This window comes from Osmerus mordax, chromosome 5, assembly GCF_038355195.1.
Source record: "Osmerus mordax isolate fOsmMor3 chromosome 5, fOsmMor3.pri, whole genome shotgun sequence".
Classification (NCBI taxonomy): domain Eukaryota; kingdom Metazoa; phylum Chordata; class Actinopteri; order Osmeriformes; family Osmeridae; genus Osmerus; species Osmerus mordax.
Window position 1 is genome coordinate 19555544 of NC_090054.1, and position 19638 is coordinate 19575181.

At 48.5% G+C, this 19638-nt stretch overlaps 1 protein-coding gene across 1 annotated transcript in view; it reads right to left on the reverse strand.

Moving 5' to 3' along the window:
- The window catches only part of ryr2b (ryanodine receptor 2b (cardiac)), a 45044-nt gene extending 25575 nt beyond the window's left edge, over positions 1-19469 (reverse strand). The window contains exons 1-50 of the mRNA XM_067235730.1: positions 19422-19469; positions 18168-18287; positions 17843-17974; positions 17620-17697; positions 17415-17493; positions 17207-17319; positions 16751-16874; positions 16470-16566; positions 16279-16353; positions 16040-16196; positions 15557-15721; positions 15227-15348; positions 14813-14996; positions 14524-14659; positions 14309-14404; positions 13869-13987; positions 13654-13787; positions 13208-13449; positions 12677-12869; positions 12346-12565; positions 11817-11921; positions 11635-11738; positions 11389-11472; positions 11107-11263; positions 10781-10928; positions 10423-10631; positions 10004-10178; positions 9651-9856; positions 9019-9228; positions 8750-8865; positions 8368-8482; positions 7803-7963; positions 7255-7414; positions 6673-6759; positions 6273-6499; positions 5832-6045; positions 5307-5514; positions 4858-5270; positions 4515-4715; positions 4174-4282; positions 3634-3777; positions 3190-3466; positions 2935-3049; positions 2699-2831; positions 2027-2130; positions 1740-1875; positions 1295-1481; positions 1028-1136; positions 434-554; positions 109-278 (exon numbers count right to left, since the gene is read on the reverse strand). Coding sequence (XP_067091831.1) covers positions 109-278; positions 434-554; positions 1028-1136; positions 1295-1481; positions 1740-1875; positions 2027-2130; positions 2699-2831; positions 2935-3049; positions 3190-3466; positions 3634-3777; positions 4174-4282; positions 4515-4715; positions 4858-5270; positions 5307-5514; positions 5832-6045; positions 6273-6499; positions 6673-6759; positions 7255-7414; positions 7803-7963; positions 8368-8482; positions 8750-8865; positions 9019-9228; positions 9651-9856; positions 10004-10178; positions 10423-10631; positions 10781-10928; positions 11107-11263; positions 11389-11472; positions 11635-11738; positions 11817-11921; positions 12346-12565; positions 12677-12869; positions 13208-13449; positions 13654-13787; positions 13869-13987; positions 14309-14404; positions 14524-14659; positions 14813-14996; positions 15227-15348; positions 15557-15721; positions 16040-16196; positions 16279-16353; positions 16470-16566; positions 16751-16874; positions 17207-17319; positions 17415-17493; positions 17620-17697; positions 17843-17974; positions 18168-18287; positions 19422-19469 — 7539 coding nt within the window. The remainder of the gene's footprint in view (positions 1-108; positions 279-433; positions 555-1027; positions 1137-1294; positions 1482-1739; positions 1876-2026; positions 2131-2698; positions 2832-2934; positions 3050-3189; positions 3467-3633; positions 3778-4173; positions 4283-4514; positions 4716-4857; positions 5271-5306; positions 5515-5831; positions 6046-6272; positions 6500-6672; positions 6760-7254; positions 7415-7802; positions 7964-8367; positions 8483-8749; positions 8866-9018; positions 9229-9650; positions 9857-10003; positions 10179-10422; positions 10632-10780; positions 10929-11106; positions 11264-11388; positions 11473-11634; positions 11739-11816; positions 11922-12345; positions 12566-12676; positions 12870-13207; positions 13450-13653; positions 13788-13868; positions 13988-14308; positions 14405-14523; positions 14660-14812; positions 14997-15226; positions 15349-15556; positions 15722-16039; positions 16197-16278; positions 16354-16469; positions 16567-16750; positions 16875-17206; positions 17320-17414; positions 17494-17619; positions 17698-17842; positions 17975-18167; positions 18288-19421) is intronic.
- Positions 19470-19638: the final 169 nt, after the last annotated feature.

Below are 19638 nucleotides of genomic sequence, written 5' to 3' on the forward strand. Positions count from 1 at the left end.
GACCACAAGTGGATTACTGCAGAAGAAGTGGGAGAAATCACTACGATGTTAAGAGCAGTAGTTTCACAGTGGATTCCTCCGGTGACAGTAGGCGTCTAAATCCCTCACAGTGTCCAGCGAGGCTGCTGCCTGAAGGTCTGGCAGGAAGCCCACGTCCAGCAGGTGGAACAGGAAGTTCTGATCTTCTAGGCCGTAGACCCGGTCCAGGAACAGAACCATGGCTGCCTTGTGGTCCGGGCAGAACACCGTGGATGGGTCCGGCTCAATCACAGTACCGTCTGTGGTGATTTGGTGAAGAACAATCGTGAAAGTTACACAGATTCATCGATGCCCTATGAAAAACCACAAGCTGCAAAAAATTTAAACGATTCTTTATTGTAGTATTAACGGTGGATGAACCCTGTCCAGAAGCAGGAATAAACAAAGCTCTAACCTTTGGCCAGGACAGGAATCTGCAGGGGCAGGCTGATGACCCCCTGCAGATCCCCCAGGGGGATGAGGGACCTCAGGATGGCTCGGATACGGATGGCCTCCCCCTTCCCTGAACGGATCAGCTGCCCAACAACACATTCAGGACTTCAGTCGCTCGCCCAAACCCACATTCAAAAAGGAAGGTCACTTAAACCCAAATAGGCGGGAACTTCAACTCATATTTAAACTGGAGAGCGTCTCAAACACATTAGACATCGATGGCTGTCAGTTTACTTTTACATATTTACTTTAAACTCATTCTAACACACCCTTCTGAGAATTTGAGAATTCCTCTTGGACGATTAAGATATATTATTTTATAATCAGAGAGCAACGATATAAAAGGTCAGTAATAAGGACTCGAAAATTGGTTTGGTGTCTCTGTCTATCCCCCGACCAATCACGGCCCCCCTGGGATCTTCAGCCGGAGTGTGCCAACCCGTCAGAATGTTCTAGCCTATCGGACTATTGACGGGATTTAAATGTGACTCATCAGGAGGCTTGTGAAAGAGCAGGGCGTGGAGGGAGGGGGGGGGGGCATGCTGAGTTGACTTACGTGCATCTCGGGGGCACAGCGGCCTAGCAGATCGATGAGGGCAGAGTAGAATGTCATGATGGCGTGTCCCATGTGAATGACGTCCTCCTCTTCATCCTGAACCACGTCTCTGTAAGAGAGGGCTGACCTGAATCAGACACTGACTCAGGTACCCCCCCCCCCCCCCCCCCCCCCCAGGAGGTTTTCGGGTTTTCTGAGCAACAGACTTTTCTACTGAAGAAACAGATCTGACTAAAGAACTGCAGAGTTTTCCTCTGGAGAACTCACAGGGTCCTGTTGGACTGGTAGGCCAGGGTAGGCCCATCCATGGACGGGTCCTCAGATATCCTTATGGCTTCCTGAATGGCTGCTAGGAGACCGTCACCGTCTTCACCACGCAGGGCGGGGCCAAAGCACTCGGGTCGACGAATCAGCAGCCTCACCACCACGTAAGCGTTCTCCTCGACGCTCTCACCTGTCAATCAAAGTTGATTAACAAATCTCACTTTTACTGACTGCTCTACAGTCCATGCATTTAAAATTAATCTGACAGGATATTTATATTCCAGTTTTTTATTCCAGCAACTGAACATAGAAAAGCTGGTTTTATGAACCTTTTCTCCCACATACCAGGTTGATTGATTAAATGTTATGACTCAAAAACAACCAATCATAAACACTTACAGTAAGTAGTAACATACTGTTCATCACAATGATATCAGAGACAATTTACCGTTGCAGAAAACAGCGAATCGCAGCATGTCCAGGTAGCGCTCGCCCTCCACAGGGTTCCAGCCCAGGTCCAGGTACCCCTTAGACACCAGCATGGGACAGCTCTGGAGACCACAGGCTGCCAGGTACTGCACCACCTGGAGAGAGGAGGGAGGGATGGAGGGAAGGAGGGGTGAGGAAACAAGGGTAGGCGGAAGGAGGTAAAGAAAGATCTTGAGACTGACAGAGAGAAAGAGAGGAGAGAGATTGAGGGACTTGGGGAGAAACTGACGGGCAGATCTATCTGACCTTTTCCAGGTCTGGTTCCCTCAGCGACAGGGCCAGCTCGTTGTTGTCCATGACAGAGGCAGCCGCCACATCCAGGGGAGTGGCACCACGCATGGAGGGAGAGGCTAGAGGGAGGGAGTGAAGGAAGGAGGTTTAATCGAAGACAACACCAGATATGTGAAGTAAGTTACAAAGCACAAACACTGTTACTGAAAAAACTATAAACTTTCTTTCAGGATGTGAGGTTGAAAAAAATATATTCCCCTAAAAGTTTCTAAAATACTAGAACCGTTTATTGTCAGGTTGTATGTGAAAAAAGGTAAAAAAAAAAAAAAAAGGTACATTATGGATGAGACAGAGGGAGTTATCAATGGATGGATGTTTGGATGAAGGCTGTGTGTACTTTTGCAATCTATGGACAACACCCCCTGAGACTCAGTACAAAGGGCAAGCAGATAGTCAGTTATCTCTGTCTATACACACAACAGGGGAGTCAGGTGGCTGAGCGGTTAGGGAATCGGGCTAGTAATCAGAAGTTTGATTCTCGGCTGTGCAAAATGACACTGTGTCCTTGGGCAAGGCACTTCACCCTACTTGCCTCGGGGGAATGTCCCTGTACTTACTGTAAGTCGCTCTGGATAAGAGTGTCTGATAAATGACTAAATGTAAAAATTTAAATGTAACAGGACCTACCTAGTCCAACACTGCTGTTCTCCAGCAGGTAGCTGAGGTGGTCAAACATGGAGCCCTGATTCTGTCTGCTGATACGACAGAAGTAACACAGGAACCGGCAGCAGTGCGCCACCATCTTGGGAAACGTTATCTCCTGAGGAAGGAATGTCATCGGGGGAAAATAAACTATTTACAAACCCTCGCCGACTGTCTGATTGGAGCAGAGGGGTGTAGTGTGGGGGCGGGTTGTCTCTGACCTTGGACTCTCCTTCTCCCAGGACGTTAACCATCACCTCCATGACTGTCTCGTGCATTCCCAGAGCCCTCATCAGGTTGGGATGCTGGTAGAAAACTTTATTGTTCATTATGTTACTGCACAGGAACAAAGAAAAATACAAAAATAAATTCAAAACCAAATCTACACTGATCTAATCTGTGTGTGATAATCTTGGTTTTAGATTGGGCGGTGCAAAGCCACGACTAAGCAAATGAACATGAAAACGTTGTCCTACCCTAGTCCTCTGATCATCAGCTTCTCCTCCTCCTTGCCCATGCGTACGCTGAGCAGCGATCGGATCTGGCCCAGCGAGGCCAGAAGGTCCATGGTGTCCTCCACCGACGCCTGACTGATGCTGTAGGCCCTGCGGAGCGGGCCTCCCATCTGACCCCCCAGGCCCTGGTACTGGCGATGCAGCAGGGAGAACATGACTCGGACCAGAGAAGGGTTCTCTATCACGCTCTCCTGAGCCCAGCGCACCACCGTGGACAGAACCAGCTGCTGGAGGCTCTCTGAGGAGCACAGCCATGACAGGGTGGGAGGGGGGGGGGGGGGGGTTACAGAGATGTCGATTGCTAACCCTAACCCTGCAAATGACAGATAATCCACCAAAAGAGAATCTCGTCGTTGGCTCTGATGTTTCTGATGGTCTATGAAGAGAAAGCGTGGCTTCGCTCACTGAGAGTGTGGACTCCGCCCGCCTCCTCTTGTTCAGGTGTTGTCCTCCGGAGACCCAGGGCCCTCCCCACCACACCCAGGAGCTGCTCCTTTAAGGACACCTCTGACATCTGCTCCACCTCACAACCTGCGTCAATATCAATCCCTGCCATACAGGAAAAACAAAAACAACAAAATACGTTAGACTCATCCCTGTCCTCCCTTCCCTGGCCTATAATGGGAGTCAGGTGGCTGAGCGGTGAGGGAATCGGGCTAGTAATCCGAAGGTTGCCAGTTCGATTCCCGGTCATGACAACTGACGTTGTGTTCTTGGGCAAGGTACTTCACCCTACTTGCGTCGGGGGAATGTCCCTGTACTTACTGTAAGTCGCTCTGGATAAGAACGTCTACTAAATGTCTATACAGTACAAAGGGAGGGACGTTGGCAAACACACCAGCAGGTAGTGACATTGCTGATAAATAAGATGTAAACAAACGCTTTTATCCAAAGTGACGTGTACATGATGCATGTAGAAGAGTACAGGCGAAGGATAAGGAGTACCACAGTGAGCAATGAGGAGGTGGTGGAAGTCTAGGAGCTGGTCTCTGATCTCCTCTGGGCAGGGACAGGCTCCCTGCTGCTCCTCTCCAAAGGACAGCAGCATGTTGATCTGGGAGGAGGGGATGAATAAAGAAGACTTCACTAGTAGTAAACATCTATCCACCAGAACATGGTTGGAACTGATTGAACATAAGTGTGCTGAAGTTACAGAACACATAAGGTAAAACCGTGAGACAGACACAAGGATAATGACACGGTTAACTGATTACATATAACGTGTGCTACAGCAAATATAAGGTATGCAAGATGTAATGGGCCCAGTCAGGGCTCGAGTCTCTGACCTGCTCCTGAGGCAGAGAGCGAAACTCCTTGGTCCTGCGGGCGGTGAGGCCAGCTGACATGTTCATCGCCTGCATCACCTCGTTGTAGCGGGAGCGCTGGTTCTCCTGCAGGAGACCCACAAAGGAGTCGGAGAAGGCAACCACCGCCTCCACCCGGTGACGCACCTGGCAGTCACACAGGAACTGCAGCAGGTGACAGATCTGGACACAACCAGGGAAGATGTCTCATTATGGACCTCCGAATAGAGAAGCTCTTCAAAACGGACGCTTCAAATCACAATCAAACTCTTCAGAACGTTCAGAATTTTTGGTGAGAGGGAGTGTGACTGTTATCGAATCGCACCTCTAGTTTGACAGCTTCCGGTAGTTTCATCTGGAGAAGCCCTTGTTTCGGAGTACATTCCTTCTGTTCTACCTGCCCCTCTCCCTCTCCCAGACTTCCCCCCTCACTTTCATACTCCTCTTCCTCCTCCAGCTCCTCCTCCTCCTCTTCCTCCTGGGTGTCAGTCTGTCTGGAAAACACCCCGGGCTCAATGAGCCTGAGGGCTCGACCCAGGTCCTCGTCTCCAAACACTCCCATTACCAGCAGCGTGTAGAACAGCCTGATCAGAGGAACCAACAGTAGCTCAACACTGCCCCCTTCTGGATCCCTCACACCCAGACCCACAGCGCGCACCGCCTCGCTCAACATCTGCACGGTCAGCTCTCTCAGAACCTCCAGAGGGATCTCCGGGCTGCCCCTGTGGGCTGTCTCACCTCCCCCGCTCCCAGCCCCATCTCCTCCCCATCCACCCTCCCTCACAAAGCAGGGGGAGGAGAAGTACAGCCGGGGCTGAAGGGAGGTACTGAGGTCCATGCTGGGGATGATCTCCGGCGTCTTGGCCCCGCCAGGTCCCCCAGGGCGGTGGAACAGCTTGATGGCCCTGGTCTGGTCCGTCATGGGTACAATGTACTCCTGGTTCATCATGAGGCGGGCGGTGGCGTGGGCACTGAGGTGAACCTGTTGACAACTAAATGTTACATGTTTCGAACAAAACATGATCCAAAAGACAGGAATGAAAGGAATTACACAGGAGGAGTAAGAACGGGGGGGGAGTATGTAATGGGGTCAGATGGCTGAGCGGTTAAGGAGTCGGGCTATTAATCAGAAGGTTGTTGGTTCGATTCCCGGCCATGCCAAATGACATTGTGTCCTTGGGCAAGGCACTTCACCCTACTTGCCTCGGGGCGAATGTCCCTGTACTTACTGTACTGTAAGTCGCTCTGGATAAGAGCGTCTGCTAAATGACTAAATGTAAATGTAAGAACGAGAGGCACCTGGATGAGTAGCTGGTAGAAACCGGTGCGGAGAGGGCCGGGAAGGCCAGGGCTCTGGATGGCATACAGGAGCTGTGATTGGTCCACGTGGCTACAGAGGGTGTGGCCGACGCGGGTGTTGCCAAGGGCACAGAGGGCGGAGTACAGGAGGAGGGTGTGGTGGTGGAAGGTCAGGAGGTCGTCTAACTCAGAGAGCTCTAAGATGTCTACATATCTGCCGGGGGACAAGAGAGGATGCGGTGTTAAAACACCGAGTTTGTATAACCATTTCCCTTTAGTTCAAACTTAACACATAAGGTACCAAACATGAAAGAAAAACAGGAAAAGAGAAAAATAACTGCACTTGAAAGGAGATTTGTGTGTCGGTCAGCTTTGAATGACAACAACCCATTCTTTAGCCCTCCTCCTAAACTCATCATCGTTCTGGAGGCGACCTCTGACCTGTTCTCCTCGGGTATGTGTAGGATGAGGGTCGCCTGGGGGTCGGAGCACTGCACCATCCAGCCGTGGTGGTCGTCTGGCCGGGAGGCCTGCACCACGAGGGCGTGGTCAGGTACTCGGGTCCAGAGGACGGGCACCAGCTGCTGCACCCCAAGCCTGGGGGGGCACTGGGGCGTGGCGTTCCTCCTCTGGCTATGGAACACCCCCGCAGACAAGGGCAGCACGTTCTACATCGAAAATATTATTGTAAAACACACCAGACAATTGTGCAGAAAGGTTGCCTGTGGAGTGTATTATAGTTCACTGAGCCTTATAAATAATGTACTTTAATCTTAAATGTGTAAAAACATTTGATCAGATTGACAGTTTGTTTATGATAAATCTGGGTGAGGTACTGCACCTTGACGCGTCCTAGCTCAAACTGGAACATGTTGGCGCTAGTGGGCTTGATGAACACAGCAGGGAAGAGTCTGGTGCTGGACTCCACCTGCCACACTCAGCAAAGAGACACCATAATGAGACCCAGAATTAGCATTTTCTCGCAAAAGGCTGAAAGGATTTGTCAACTAATCTAAAAAGAAAAAAAAAACATGCATGGGCTTTTGTGACTGTATCTACCTTCAGCAAGAACCATGGCACAAAAGTTTGTTAAAGAAGCCACTAGACTAGACCATGTGAAAGTATTATTTTTTTAAATCTCGTGATGCCTAATTATATTTGAGTCTTACAGTCACAGACGGCGATATTTCAACCACTGAGGTTTCAAGTTTTATTGTCAGGTGCACAGAACAACACAAGGTCAGACTGGGCACTGAAATTCTTGGGACAAGACAACCCAAGCAACCTAGTATAACATATAAGTACTAAGAACATAGATTACAACTATGATAAGCTCAAATAAAATAGAATAAAATAAAAATAAAATACTAGTAATAAACATCCTAATATACAATAATACACTAAGGTGACAGAGTCAGTTCACCTGGTAGAAGGTGGTCAGATCCATGCCACTGGAGGTGAAGGTGAGGAGACCAGAAGCTGTGTCGATCAGACAGCCTATCTCCAGGCCTGTGCTTCTCCTGCTCTGACCCAGGCCAGTGCCCTCGCCAGCACACACCATGTAACAGCTACACCGCTTCACACTGGCACACAGGAACAGTCCAGTACCACACCAGGAACAAAACCACAAAAACATCAGACAGGCAACACTGAGGTCATCATTTAAAATAGGAACTTATAAGACTAGTGTCACTCTAAGAAGATTAGGTTAAACAATTTTATATTGACAAGGTCCTTAAGAAAGAACCCGTATTTGAGCTGAGGGAACGACTTAATAACACAAGACGTTCTTGTATTTACATTTAGTCATTTATTACAGTTAGTACAGGGACATTTCCCCGAGGCAAGTAGGGTGAAGTGCCTTGCCCAAGGACACAACGTCAGTTTGCATGACCGGGAATCGAACTGGCAACCTTCGGATTACTAGCCCGATTCCCCCACCTGACTCCCTTGTATCCCTGTTCAGCCCACCTCTCTTGGACCTTGCCGCTCTCGTCGCCCAGGGTGACGGTGACCGTGCGAGCCTTGTCAGGGTGAAAGGTCAGGCCATGTTGGTGGAAGCCAGAGGTCACCCAGCCTACCCAGACATTAGAGGGCTCCTGACCTGGAAGGACCCTTACTGAGAAGTAGTACTGGTGACAAGGAGAGATTCAGTTACAGTTACTGGCAAACGCCTTACGTAACGTAGTTCTCAAATTAGTTAGCTAAAACGGTTTTATAAGATAGCTCAGCTGTAGTAGTTGCAGGGGTCTCCCCAAGCTTGGTATTACTAGATTACTGAAAGGGCTGCCTGCGAGCTGGCTCGTTTTATTACTACGGTCTTTGCATTGCTGGTTAGCCCCATGGTACTATTTAAATAAACAGTAAAACATTTAACAAGGTAATAATGGATTTTTCAGTAATACTTTTGTATCACACTACATCCGGTTTAAGCACCCCCCCCCCCTACCTTCCGGTTTATATCTCTGGCATCTCTGCACATCCATACTAAAGGGTAATTTGTCTATATTTGACGTAAGAATGAGGCATTGGGTACCGTTGAGCTCTGGATGAGATGCTCGAAGTTGTCCTTGTCGACGTGGACCTCTTCTAACAGCCGAGCAGAAGAGCTGCTGTTCACCAGGCCTGGTTTGGTTTTCTTCAACATGAACCTGAGGTAACGTGGACGTAAGAGCTTCAAATAACATGCGCTAAATACTGTCATGTCTTTATAAACTGCAAAAACAATCTAGGGATTTGTACGATTTTGCTTGAAATGTTCAAGTGAAATGTACTTGTTTTAAGGGTAAGCAAGTAAATATGTTTGCACTTTAATAGGGCATTTGATAGAGCATTTTTGACATGTACAACCACATTTTCCTTGGGTGTTGACGTGTCCTAAAAGGGGCACTATGTTGTTGTGCTGACTCCATACCTACCGCTGTTTGAGTTTGGATGTCTTGTCGTGGCTGTGGTCCTTGTGGTAGTTAAGCTCGTCTCTGGAGCCTACGTACCCACGAGCCGACTTCATCAGCATCTCGAAGTCAGAGTCCACCTCAAGATTCAAGAACTCTATATTTTTATATACTTTTGGTAATTAAATTCTTATTTTGTCTATTCCTGTCAGGACAGCAGGGTATAAAACCAAAAGAAATACAAAACAATAAAAATGGTACACAATACTCAATAAGAAATTCGTAGTATTCACCTCAAACTCCTCCAGCTCCTTCCTGCCTGTGAGGGCGCTGGCACTGGCGGGCACGGCGCCACCTGGTGGTCTGGAGAGGGAGGAGGCACACTCGATGGGCATGCTGAGACGGAAGAAGCCCATGTTGGCACCCCCGCTCTGGGGGGAGAAGGACCTCTGAGTGACCCTCAGACACGGGGGGCATTCCAAGCTTCCGCTGAGTCGTGTCACCTTGGATGAGAAGAAGAAGACCAAGGGGGGGTCAGGTGGCTGAGCGGTTAGGGAATCAGGCTAACAATCAGAATGTTGCCGGTTCGATTCCCGACCTACAAAATGATGTTCTGTCCCTGGGCAAGGCACTTCACCCTACTTGCCTAGGGGGAATGTCCCTGTACTTTTGTACAGGGACTGTATGTCGCTCAGGATAAGAGCAATGACTAAATGTAAGACCAGTCATATGATTACTCCACCTGGGTTCTAAGCCTTGGAAGACCCTCTTTATGCAGGTAAATGTGTAAGCCTTAAAGTGTTTGTGTGTGTAATGGCTTTAAATTATTATTATTATTTTAAGTTAATTAAAAATGTGCCTGCGCAAATCCTGATAAATCTTCTGATAGGAGGATGTGCTGATTGATATTGCACCCTTAACTCACCAATATGTTCTGTTCTGGAGGAACGGGCACGAACTGAGGCTGTCTCCGGCTCATCCAGAGAGAGGGGTCTCTGGCCATGATGACAGCAAAGGGCTCGTAGCTCTCCTGCAGCCCACACACAGTGAAGTACCTCAGGGTGCTGACATCACGACCCAGGTTCAACCTGCCCATCTGGTTGACCCCCAAACTGCACACAGGGAGGAGACCTGAGAACAAGGGAGTAAATAAGAAAAAAACCTTCACATCAAAAAACCCGGGTGCGCTTTCATAATTAAACAGATCACTGCATTCCAAAGTAACCGCGGTAACGGCAGGTTTGAGCGGCGTTCTGCATTGAGGTGGTTGTGACGGACCGTCTCTGACATCGAAGTCTCTGGCAGCCACTTCGGATCCTCGGTCGTTAAAAAGCAGCTCTCCGTTCAGGGTGACCATCATGGTGCGTTCGGCCATGTCCACCATGCAGCCAATCACATCACCACCCTGCCATGGGCGTCCCAGTGGCTCCGCTCCCTGGTGACACCACTGGGCCTGTATGTGTGTGTGTGTGTGTGTGTGAGACAGACACAGAGGCAGGATGAAAAAGATATGAGAGTGAATAATAAAACCATTTGTGCTATGTATGGGTAGGGATGAAATGGGATAGTAAATCCACAGTTTGATACATATTTTAGAACATTATATTTTTTAGGAGTACGAAATGATGAAAGGATGGCATACCTAAATATACAGTGGGCCATAAATATAAGCCAAATACGTTCAACCCTCAACTCACTTTGGAGCCTTCGAACACGAACGCTTGCTCGTCCGAGCCAGGTTCTGTGTTCGGGGAGCAGCCGGGCCGGGCCCAGCCAACTCTCATGGTCCCCGTGGTCACCACCTCAAACTCAAAGTACCACTTCCCACGGGTCACAGCGTACGACCTGTCCGCCCGGAACACACGGAATCTCTCAGACGGCACCCGGTTTGGGTCTGGCATCACAGCTGTGGAACAACAACACATGGGGATGGAACATGCGACTAAAAGGGTTTGTCGCCTGACCTAGATGTGACTGTGACTGAGCTTCTGGCAGTTTCATCTGGAGAAGGTCCCGTGTCTTTGCTAGACTGTGACCTAGACCTCCCTCGGCTACCTCGGTCCTGGTCCAAGGGCTCCAGACTGTAGCCGTAGCCCAGCAGAGTGCACACGGTCTCCCTCACGCTGTCCCTGCCCTCCTTCTTGCTCCTCTCCTCAAGGAGGGCGTAGGGCACCAGGTGGGGGCTCCGCCTGGCCTTGACATCCTAAAGGCACCACACAGGGTCAAGAACTTCAGCAACATCACAAATGCCCTTCATGTACTGACTGTTTCAGCAGAAGCAAACTCAAAACGAATATTTTTGCTTAAATTTGATTGGTTGTTTTTGCAGTGAGAAGAAAACGTCTTTCTCAGCCGTTGCCTCGGCAGCATGTGGTACTGACCTGCACTCCGTAGGTCCACCCATGTCGGATACGGTCCCAGGCCCAGACGTCGTGCTCGTTCTCAGCCAGCAGGTCGACCACGCCCTCCTGGCCGGAGGTCAGGGTCACTTGGCTCACGTCTACAGGGGCCGGCCTGTACCCGCTGGGCTGCTCGTACCTGGACAGGGATCCTTAACTTCAGGTGAAACACATACTATCCTACAGCAGAGGATCTGTTCTGAACAGGCTGTGTTTGATTGATTGAGGTATTTTTTTTTTAACTATGTTTGAAGAATAACACACTTGGTAGGGAGCCTCATGTATCTCACACCCTCATCAGCATGGTCATCTGCCAGACCGATATGGAAGCCGAAGGCAAGAAGAGTCCTTTTAAAGAAACACAGAGAAACAAAACACAAACTACTGGTTGCATCCCAAAACCTTCTAAATATTTCATATCAGTCTTGAGATTGAAACTAAAAACCGGCCTGTTACCTCGCTCATGTTACTGACCAATCACAGATCTCAGTGGACAGGAAGTGAGTATACCTTAGTGTGTCCTGGGACATCTGGAGTTTGTGGTTTCTCTCCTGTTCCGGAAGCTTGGAAAACTCGACCAGACAGGGATCCTGCCGCTTACTGTCATCTCGTACCTAGGAATAGGAAACACGGATATGATCATACACATTCACTTCAGACACAACACAAACATCTCGTAGACTAGAACTCACCGGTCCGTACGTCCAGCCCAGGTCCACCCTGTCCACGACCCAGAGCTCCTGCAGGTTCTCAGCCAGCCTTTCGCAGATGTGCTCCAGCTGGGAGGGCAACACCGTCTGGGGACAAATCAGGCACGTGAACACCTCTGCCTGTGACGGTCAGGGGAATGGTTGAATATAATATATGATCCGCGATGGAGCATTGCAAGCCAAATGTTTGTTAATGTGGATGTGCCCACCTGCCCTGCATTTGCAGACTTACAACCTCTATGAACAGTATCATCCTGGTACTGACCAATCCGGCACTAAGTTCAGTACGATACTTTTCCGTTTAATGCGTGGACTCACTGGCATCTGAGCCTCCTCAGAAAATAGTGTACCTTGTGATGTTTGTATGTTGTCTTTTAATCTATGGACCTAGTAAGTGTCTGAAATAACGCTTATGTATATATGTATGTATGTATGTATGCATGTATGTATGCATGCATGTATGTATGTATGTATGTATGTATGTATGTATGTATGTAGCATCTAATCCTACCTGGCTGATGTCTACTGGAGCTGGGTTGAAGGTGGCCGGTGAGAGAGGGGCGCTTGGTCCTTGGAGGTTTTTTATTCCGTCCTGGTGGTCTGAGGTGAAACTCTGACACGGCTCCAGCCTCAGTTTGACCTTCGGGAGGAGAGCCTCCGAACACGGGGCAAAACCGGGGGGGGGCAGGAAGCGGAACTCTCCGTGACGACCGCCCAGAAGGAAACGCACTCTGTGTTCAGACCGAGAAAAGACCAGAAGAAGAAAAAAATCGCATTCTGTCTTACAAAGGAAAATTAAAACCGAAAAAATCGAAGGCAACGACTTTACACAAGCTCCTCACTTGATCCCTGCCGAGAAGCTGACCGCAGGAAACAGTAGCCCATCCATGTTGAAGTTCTCCAGCATGCCCTGGACGGGTTGGCCGTTGACACGGAAGGAGATGCAGGGTGTGCAGAGGTCCAGACAGCAGCTGACCACATCTTCTGCCCTCAACAGGTGGTGGTAAGGAGAGCTGACTTTCCGACCAACACCACCTGAATGACAATAGATGATAGAAGAAACATAAAGTTTGATTTCTGATATTATTGTCCCTGTAAATAAAGTAGCCTTGAGCTAGAGTTGTAAAAAATATATATATATTTTGGAATGTAAAGTACTTCTAGTTCCATTTCCATTTAGTCATTTAGCAGACGCTCTTATCCAGAGCGACTTACAGTAAGTACAGGGACATTCCCTCTAGGCAAGTAGGGTGAAGTGCCTTTCCTAAGGACACAAAATCATTTTTCACGGCCCTTCTGATTACTAGTCCCCGATTCCCTAACCGCTCAGCCACCTGACTCCACTCCTAGTTCCCCAGGATAACCCCTCTGACCTGACCACAGGTGCAGCCCGTCAAAGCCGTAGGAGCAGAGGTCGTCTCCCACCCCGTTTCCCCCCCAGCCGTGACCCTGAGCTGGGCAGGGGAGGTAGCCATCCACGCAGGCCCAGCCCACACGCAGGTGAGTGGGCTCAGGGGACAGGAAAGGCTCCACATGGTCCACCACCAGCTCGTAGTACCAGCGCCGGTACTGGGCAGAGTCGTCCGTCATGGCCAGGAAGATGTTAGGACGCATGCTGAGGAGAGAAGAAGAGAAGGGGGGAACAGAAGAGGGAAAATGACTACATGTAAATGTAAGTAGAGGAGAGGACAGGAGAAGAGAGAAGAGGACAGGAGTGGAGGAAAAGAGGTGAAGTGAAGAGGACAGGAGGACTTTTCATGACATTTCTTCTCCTATCCTGATCAAATGACTGTGATATATTGTGACATTCTGAGTATACCTGGTGACCTGGTTGATAAGGTGAGTCTGGAGAAGCAGGTCTCTCTCGGACAACAGGTTATCACAGATCAGATTTTGATTGGATCGCACTGCCATCCCGTGGCACACGCACAAGGAAGACAGCACGTCTAATACCTGGGGAGGTAAACTAGTAAATAAAAATAACACCAGCCTTTTTCTCTTCAAACACACGGCCTGATTCACACACACACGTGCCTTGTGATTGCGTCCGTGTTTGTCGAGGAGAGATATGAGAGATTTGATGTGTCCTTCCTTGATGGCGTTGAGACTCTCTGGACTCTCCACCAGAACACAGTGAAGTACTTCCAGGACGCCTACGATACAACAGCAGCATCACTGGACAAATGACTCTCTTAAATTACATATTTCACCATCATTTAGTCACACAGTTAATGTTCTCTTAATCAACATAATGTTTACGTAATCTACATACTGAATACGGTAAAAAAAAAAAAAAAAAAAAGCCTTGATATCTCTTTAGTAATCAACATAATGTTTTTGTTATCTAATCTACATATTGACTGTGGTAAAAAAGAAAAAGCCTCGATTATACTTTTAAGGAATATATGAGATGCATGTAACATGATACTGAGGACATAAGGGGAGGATATGTAGCGTCTCCAGTTTCTCCCTACCAGTGGAGGCCTCCAGGGTCTCCAGCCTGCCGACCAGCCAGTCCAGAGACCCAGAAAACTGGGCACAGTTCTTACGATTTCCCCTGATGAGGGCCGCTGGTGAGGAGGAAGCCCAGGCCACAACTCACATTAGACACACAGACACTTTAACCTGAAGGTATGTAATGTCATGTATGAAATATGTTCTGGTAAGCTCAAACTGTGGTGTTTCTCACCCAGTAGTTCATAGAAGGAGTTAAGGATGTCCTCCCAGTCTTCTCCAGCATCTCTCCCAGCAGTTTCAGCCGAATGGGAGGCTCTGCTGTAGAGGTGTAGACGGTCAATGCAGTCCAAGACAAGACCAATGACCCCCTGAGAGACAGGAGACGAGGGGAAGGAGGTATGTCAGAGAGAGCGAGAGAGAGAGCGAGAGAGCGAGAGAGTCGGGGAGGACAGTGGACACAAAGGCAGGCAACTTTGTCATCAGAGCCTCAGACCTGATCAACTGTACCGTCGTTATTTTACCTCTTCTTGGAATAGGTTCTGTCTTTTCTTCAATGCTCTCACACTGTTTTGATGGACTTCATGGCTAAGACCCGCCTCTGGAGGCTGGAAGTAGCCAATGAGATCCTGCAGACTAAGTCTCACGGTGTCCAATTGCACGTTGGCATTTGGAAGGTTCTCACACAGACTGACTCCATCCAGTCTCCTACAAACAGGAAGGTTAGGAACATGAGAGACAACCAGACAACCGCAATACATATCTCCAAGAGCTGACATTTCTGGCAAACTGCCCAAGAGCTGGATGGGGTATTTCAGGTCACATGACCCAAGTTGATGGGTTATGAGGTATTTCAGATCACATGACCCGAGTGGATGTGTTACCAACAGGCCGAATGCCTATCTGAGCTTTCCCAGAGGGCTGTAAATTGGTCGTACCTGATGAAGCGAGAGAAGAGGAGAACAGTGCAGCGGATGAGTCTGGCTGTGTGAGACTCCTCCCTCTGAGAGCGAGACAGACTCAGCCCGTCATCCATGTGACCCTCACTATGCACGATGGCCTAGTGAGGAGAGCAGAGCATGATGGGATTATTTTAAATGCTGGCACTGCATGGGTAAATCATACTTTTTTTTTTTTACAATACTTAAAATCTCCTCATATTGAGCCTTTAAGAGTTCCGACGTTACCAACTGTAATTAAGAAGATTTCAGAATAAAAGACTTCCATCAGTTTTATCTGACAAAGCTGTTGTCACTGTGCTTATTTACCCTGCGCTGCAGCACTCCCATGCGGGCACCCTTGGCGTCCACAGCCTGGTAGGTGAGCCAGAGGCCAGTGTCCACATGCTGGACGTAGCACAGGGAGTCTCCATACTTGATCTCCGGGACGCCCATGCCATCCACATCCTTCTTCATCCACGGTTCCAGCTTCTCCTGTAGGGGGAGTCAAGGTCAATCAAATCCCAAATTTATAATCCTCAAAATATATAAACACAAACAGAGAGAAAATAGCACATTTTTGTGTGATTTATGTTTCACACCGGAATTATTTTTTTTTTGGGGGGGGGCTTGTTTTTTTCACAAATCTCTGTCCAGCGGCTCATAAATCACCATGGTGTGAAAGGTGTGATAGTGAACTATAATACAGAAGCTTATATTTGGATACCAAGCCTTAGCAACAGGTTTGTGGATCTGATTGATCCACACTTTTGTGAGGGGAATTGTAAAAGCAATGCTTGTTTGACCTCTGACCTTGGAGGGATGGAAGCAGAAGGCAGAGACTTTGACCTCCGCCTTCTCCCGGTCGACCAATAAGAGGCCTCGATCCTCCGTCACACTTAGGTACCTCCCTGTGGTCACATGACGCAGGCGGAACGGCTGACCCCAGCGTGTGTGGCTACCACTCCACCTGGGCAATCGGACGTCATGGTTACGATACGGTTTAAGAGTTCAGACGCAGTTCAGGAATGGTTGCTGCAAGACAGACTTACGCAACACGTAGAATCTCCAGCCTCCAGAGAGAGCGGGCGTGGCTGGAGACAGCTCCCCCTTCATAGTGCACCACCCTGGGCAGACAGACAGACAGACATGCAGACAGACAGACAGGATTGGGCCTCATGAAGGAAGGCACCGCTACTTCCTGGTTTCATTCCGTTTGTATGGTGACGGGTGTCTGACTGACCTTCGTAGCTCCTCCCCCTGTTCCGTAGAGGGGATGGTCAGACACTCGTCCGTGTGACCATGCAGAAACCTCAACGTATCCCCGCCCTTTAGATAACCTATCGTTCAGCATAACCGTTACTGTCAGTATAGGCCCAGTTTCCCAGACAAGGATTAAGACTTGTTCTTAACAAAACACTTTTTCAATGGAGATCTTTCACTGAATTTTTACTTTACTTTAGGACTAGGCTTAATCCATGTCTTTGTCACGGAATTGTTCTTAGATTCTGTTATAGATTCTACCTTCAACTATTCCGCCTCCTGAACAGATTGGAGCGATGCTCCAGAGTGTCTGCTGGAAAGATGCGTCCACGATGAGATTCCCGCTCTCGCTCTTGTTATCCACCACACATCCGATAGACAAATGCTGTAAGGAAAAACGAAGCAACCAGTCAACAAGTATTTCTCCACGCCATCGAAGGAAAATTTATCCCCCACAGACTGCCATGTCTGTTTATCTCATTTCATTTTCATTTCATTTAGTTATTTAGCAGACGCTCTAATCCAGTGCGACTTACAGTAAGTACAGGGACATTCCCCCCCGAGGCAAGTAGGGTGAAGTGCCTTGCCCAAGGACACAACGTCATTTTGCACGGCCGAGAATCGAACCGGCAACCTTCTGATTACTAGCCCGACTCCCTAACCGCTCAGCCATCTGACCCCATCTCATCATGAATGTTAACGGTTGTTCTCGCTCACCAGGTATCTCTCTGACGAGACGCTGACAAAGATGAGGTCGTCACCGACACGCACCTTCTCCCCCTCCGACCTCTGCTTGGAGGCGGGGTGGACGGTCCACCAGCAGGCCTCCCCTGCAGTTCAGAGGGCAACAACATGAGTACTTCTGCAGCCCTATCACTCCCCTCAAAGGCTCGGTTAAGTTAGATCTCAGAAACGTCACGAATACCTGTGTTATCTTCCTGCAAACCCACGTCAAAAGCAAGCTTGTCAGTGGACGACCCGGATGTGGACAAGCAGCAGAGATACTAAAGGAAATTAAAACAGATTTTAAATGCCAACTCCCTGGGAGCAAGAATCAAACACAAACAGAGAACAGGTCTTGTAAGGTTGATGACCATAATAAGATGAGTCTTTTGGTAACGAAAGCTCACCATTCCACTGTAGGAATGTCGTAGCAAAACAGCCTGGCCATAGAGAAGGGTACGATTCCCTCCCCCCAGTCCAATCTGCTGAACACAACAGAGACTGAATCATACTGCACCTATAAATGCTGTCGTTCACCATACACAAGCAACACACAGTGAGAGCAATGAGGCAACTCTGGCTACAACAAACGCCCCCCCCCCCCCCCCCCCATGCAGTATTGAGCTCCACATAGATAGACCAGGGAGTGCTGCTCACCCCATTAGCCTTGTCCTCCCTGTTGGCCAGCATCTCCTGCAAGGCTCTGACAGACAGACACTGGGCCAGCACAAAGGCACACACCGACAAGTCTGGGGGAACATTCTGGAAAATACAGATGCAATACGTTCAAATGTCAGGAACTTTTGTTCAAGCAGATAGGAGGAGATCTTCTTGTCTTTTATTCATGCAGATAGGATACATGACCTGTAGCTTCAAAAAATAAATTAAAAAAATACCCAAACATGTTTCTCTCCATAGTAACTGTTCCTAAGGTGTGTGAGGCATGGGCCCCTACCTTGCAGTGGGAGGTGGACTGCAGGCTGCAGAGTCTGCAGCCGTAGCCTTCTGCAGCCAGGCACAGCTTCAGATGCTCTTGCTGGGACGTGTAAGCACTCTGTAGGACCACCTCATCACTCTGACAGCAAACACAGGGCAGGTCAATGAGCTGCATGCACACACTCTGAGACACACTCACACACGCGTGTGTGTTCTTTGTGTAGCAGCTCCCTGCAAGTGTGTGTGTGTGTGTGTGTGTGTGTCTTACTGTGAGACAAATCAAAAAATCAATTTTTTCTTCTTCCTAAAACACACATTAATACCGTTTCCACATACAGACACACTCTTTTGCTTTAGGGTCACCCAGGCCTATTCAATCTGCCCTAAATTCCTTTTTGAAGTGCTCACCAGAAGAATCAGGTCACCTCATCCACTCAGACAGCCTTATAGGGAGGCTGCACGGAGATAGGAAGAGAGACAGGGTCTCGGACACCCCTCTGTCAGGCAAGATGCCACCACCGAGGTGTCAGTTTGTGCTCTGACCCCGGCCATAACCCCCCCCCCCCCCACACACACACACTCCAGTCCCTTATCAGAGGGCGTCTGGAGTATGTCACTCGCACAGTTGGGCACACAGAATCGGGACGCCTTGGGTGGGAGCGTTGTAAAGAGACAGAATGATTCAGGGATAAGTTATGGATGGGTTGGATTTACATGGCCAACATTAATCCATATTTTATGGAGCCCGCAGCCATGTCTTGTGATGGGGCCTGACATTCCTAGTCATCCCCTGTCTGTGCTTACAAAGCTCGGCAGGCTCATATAAACAGTTTGGAAAATAAAACATTGCGCTGTATACACAAGGAGACGCAGAGGCAATATAACATGGTGTTCCAGAGTCAATGAGGTGCCATCTATGAGATGTCCTTATAAGAGCGCAGAGACACCCTGCGGTGAAAAGAACAACTATGATGTTTCATTGTCTCAAGAATAGTTTGAGGTAAAATAATAAATACATAACACATTTTGAACTGTTGGTAAAGTTTAGAAAGTATACCATTGTGCCACCTACCATACACAATAACAATACAAGCAGGATAGTAATTTATTTTCTGACAGATTGAAAATATACGTCCCAGTCTTGGGAATATTGCTAATATGTAAAGTATGATATGAATTATGGAGGAAACTCAACTGTGAATAAGTCCCTCAAAGGTCTTGATCAATTTCTTTAAATGCATTTCGTATGTACAAGTGGCTACAGGCTACTCACCGTTCGTAGAAAATGAATTTCATCCTCGCTCTCTATGGTTCTTGCCATTTTAAGAAAGCTAACGTGGTAAAATTACCACCGCTCTGGATTAAACTCAGCCTTCTACCACAAGCCGTTTACTCAAAAAGTCGAACGCGTTGTCAGGAACCGTGTGATTAGCATCCGCGCAAATGATTCGTTCAAATTGAATGACTCTTTCTACTGACTCGAGAGTCAA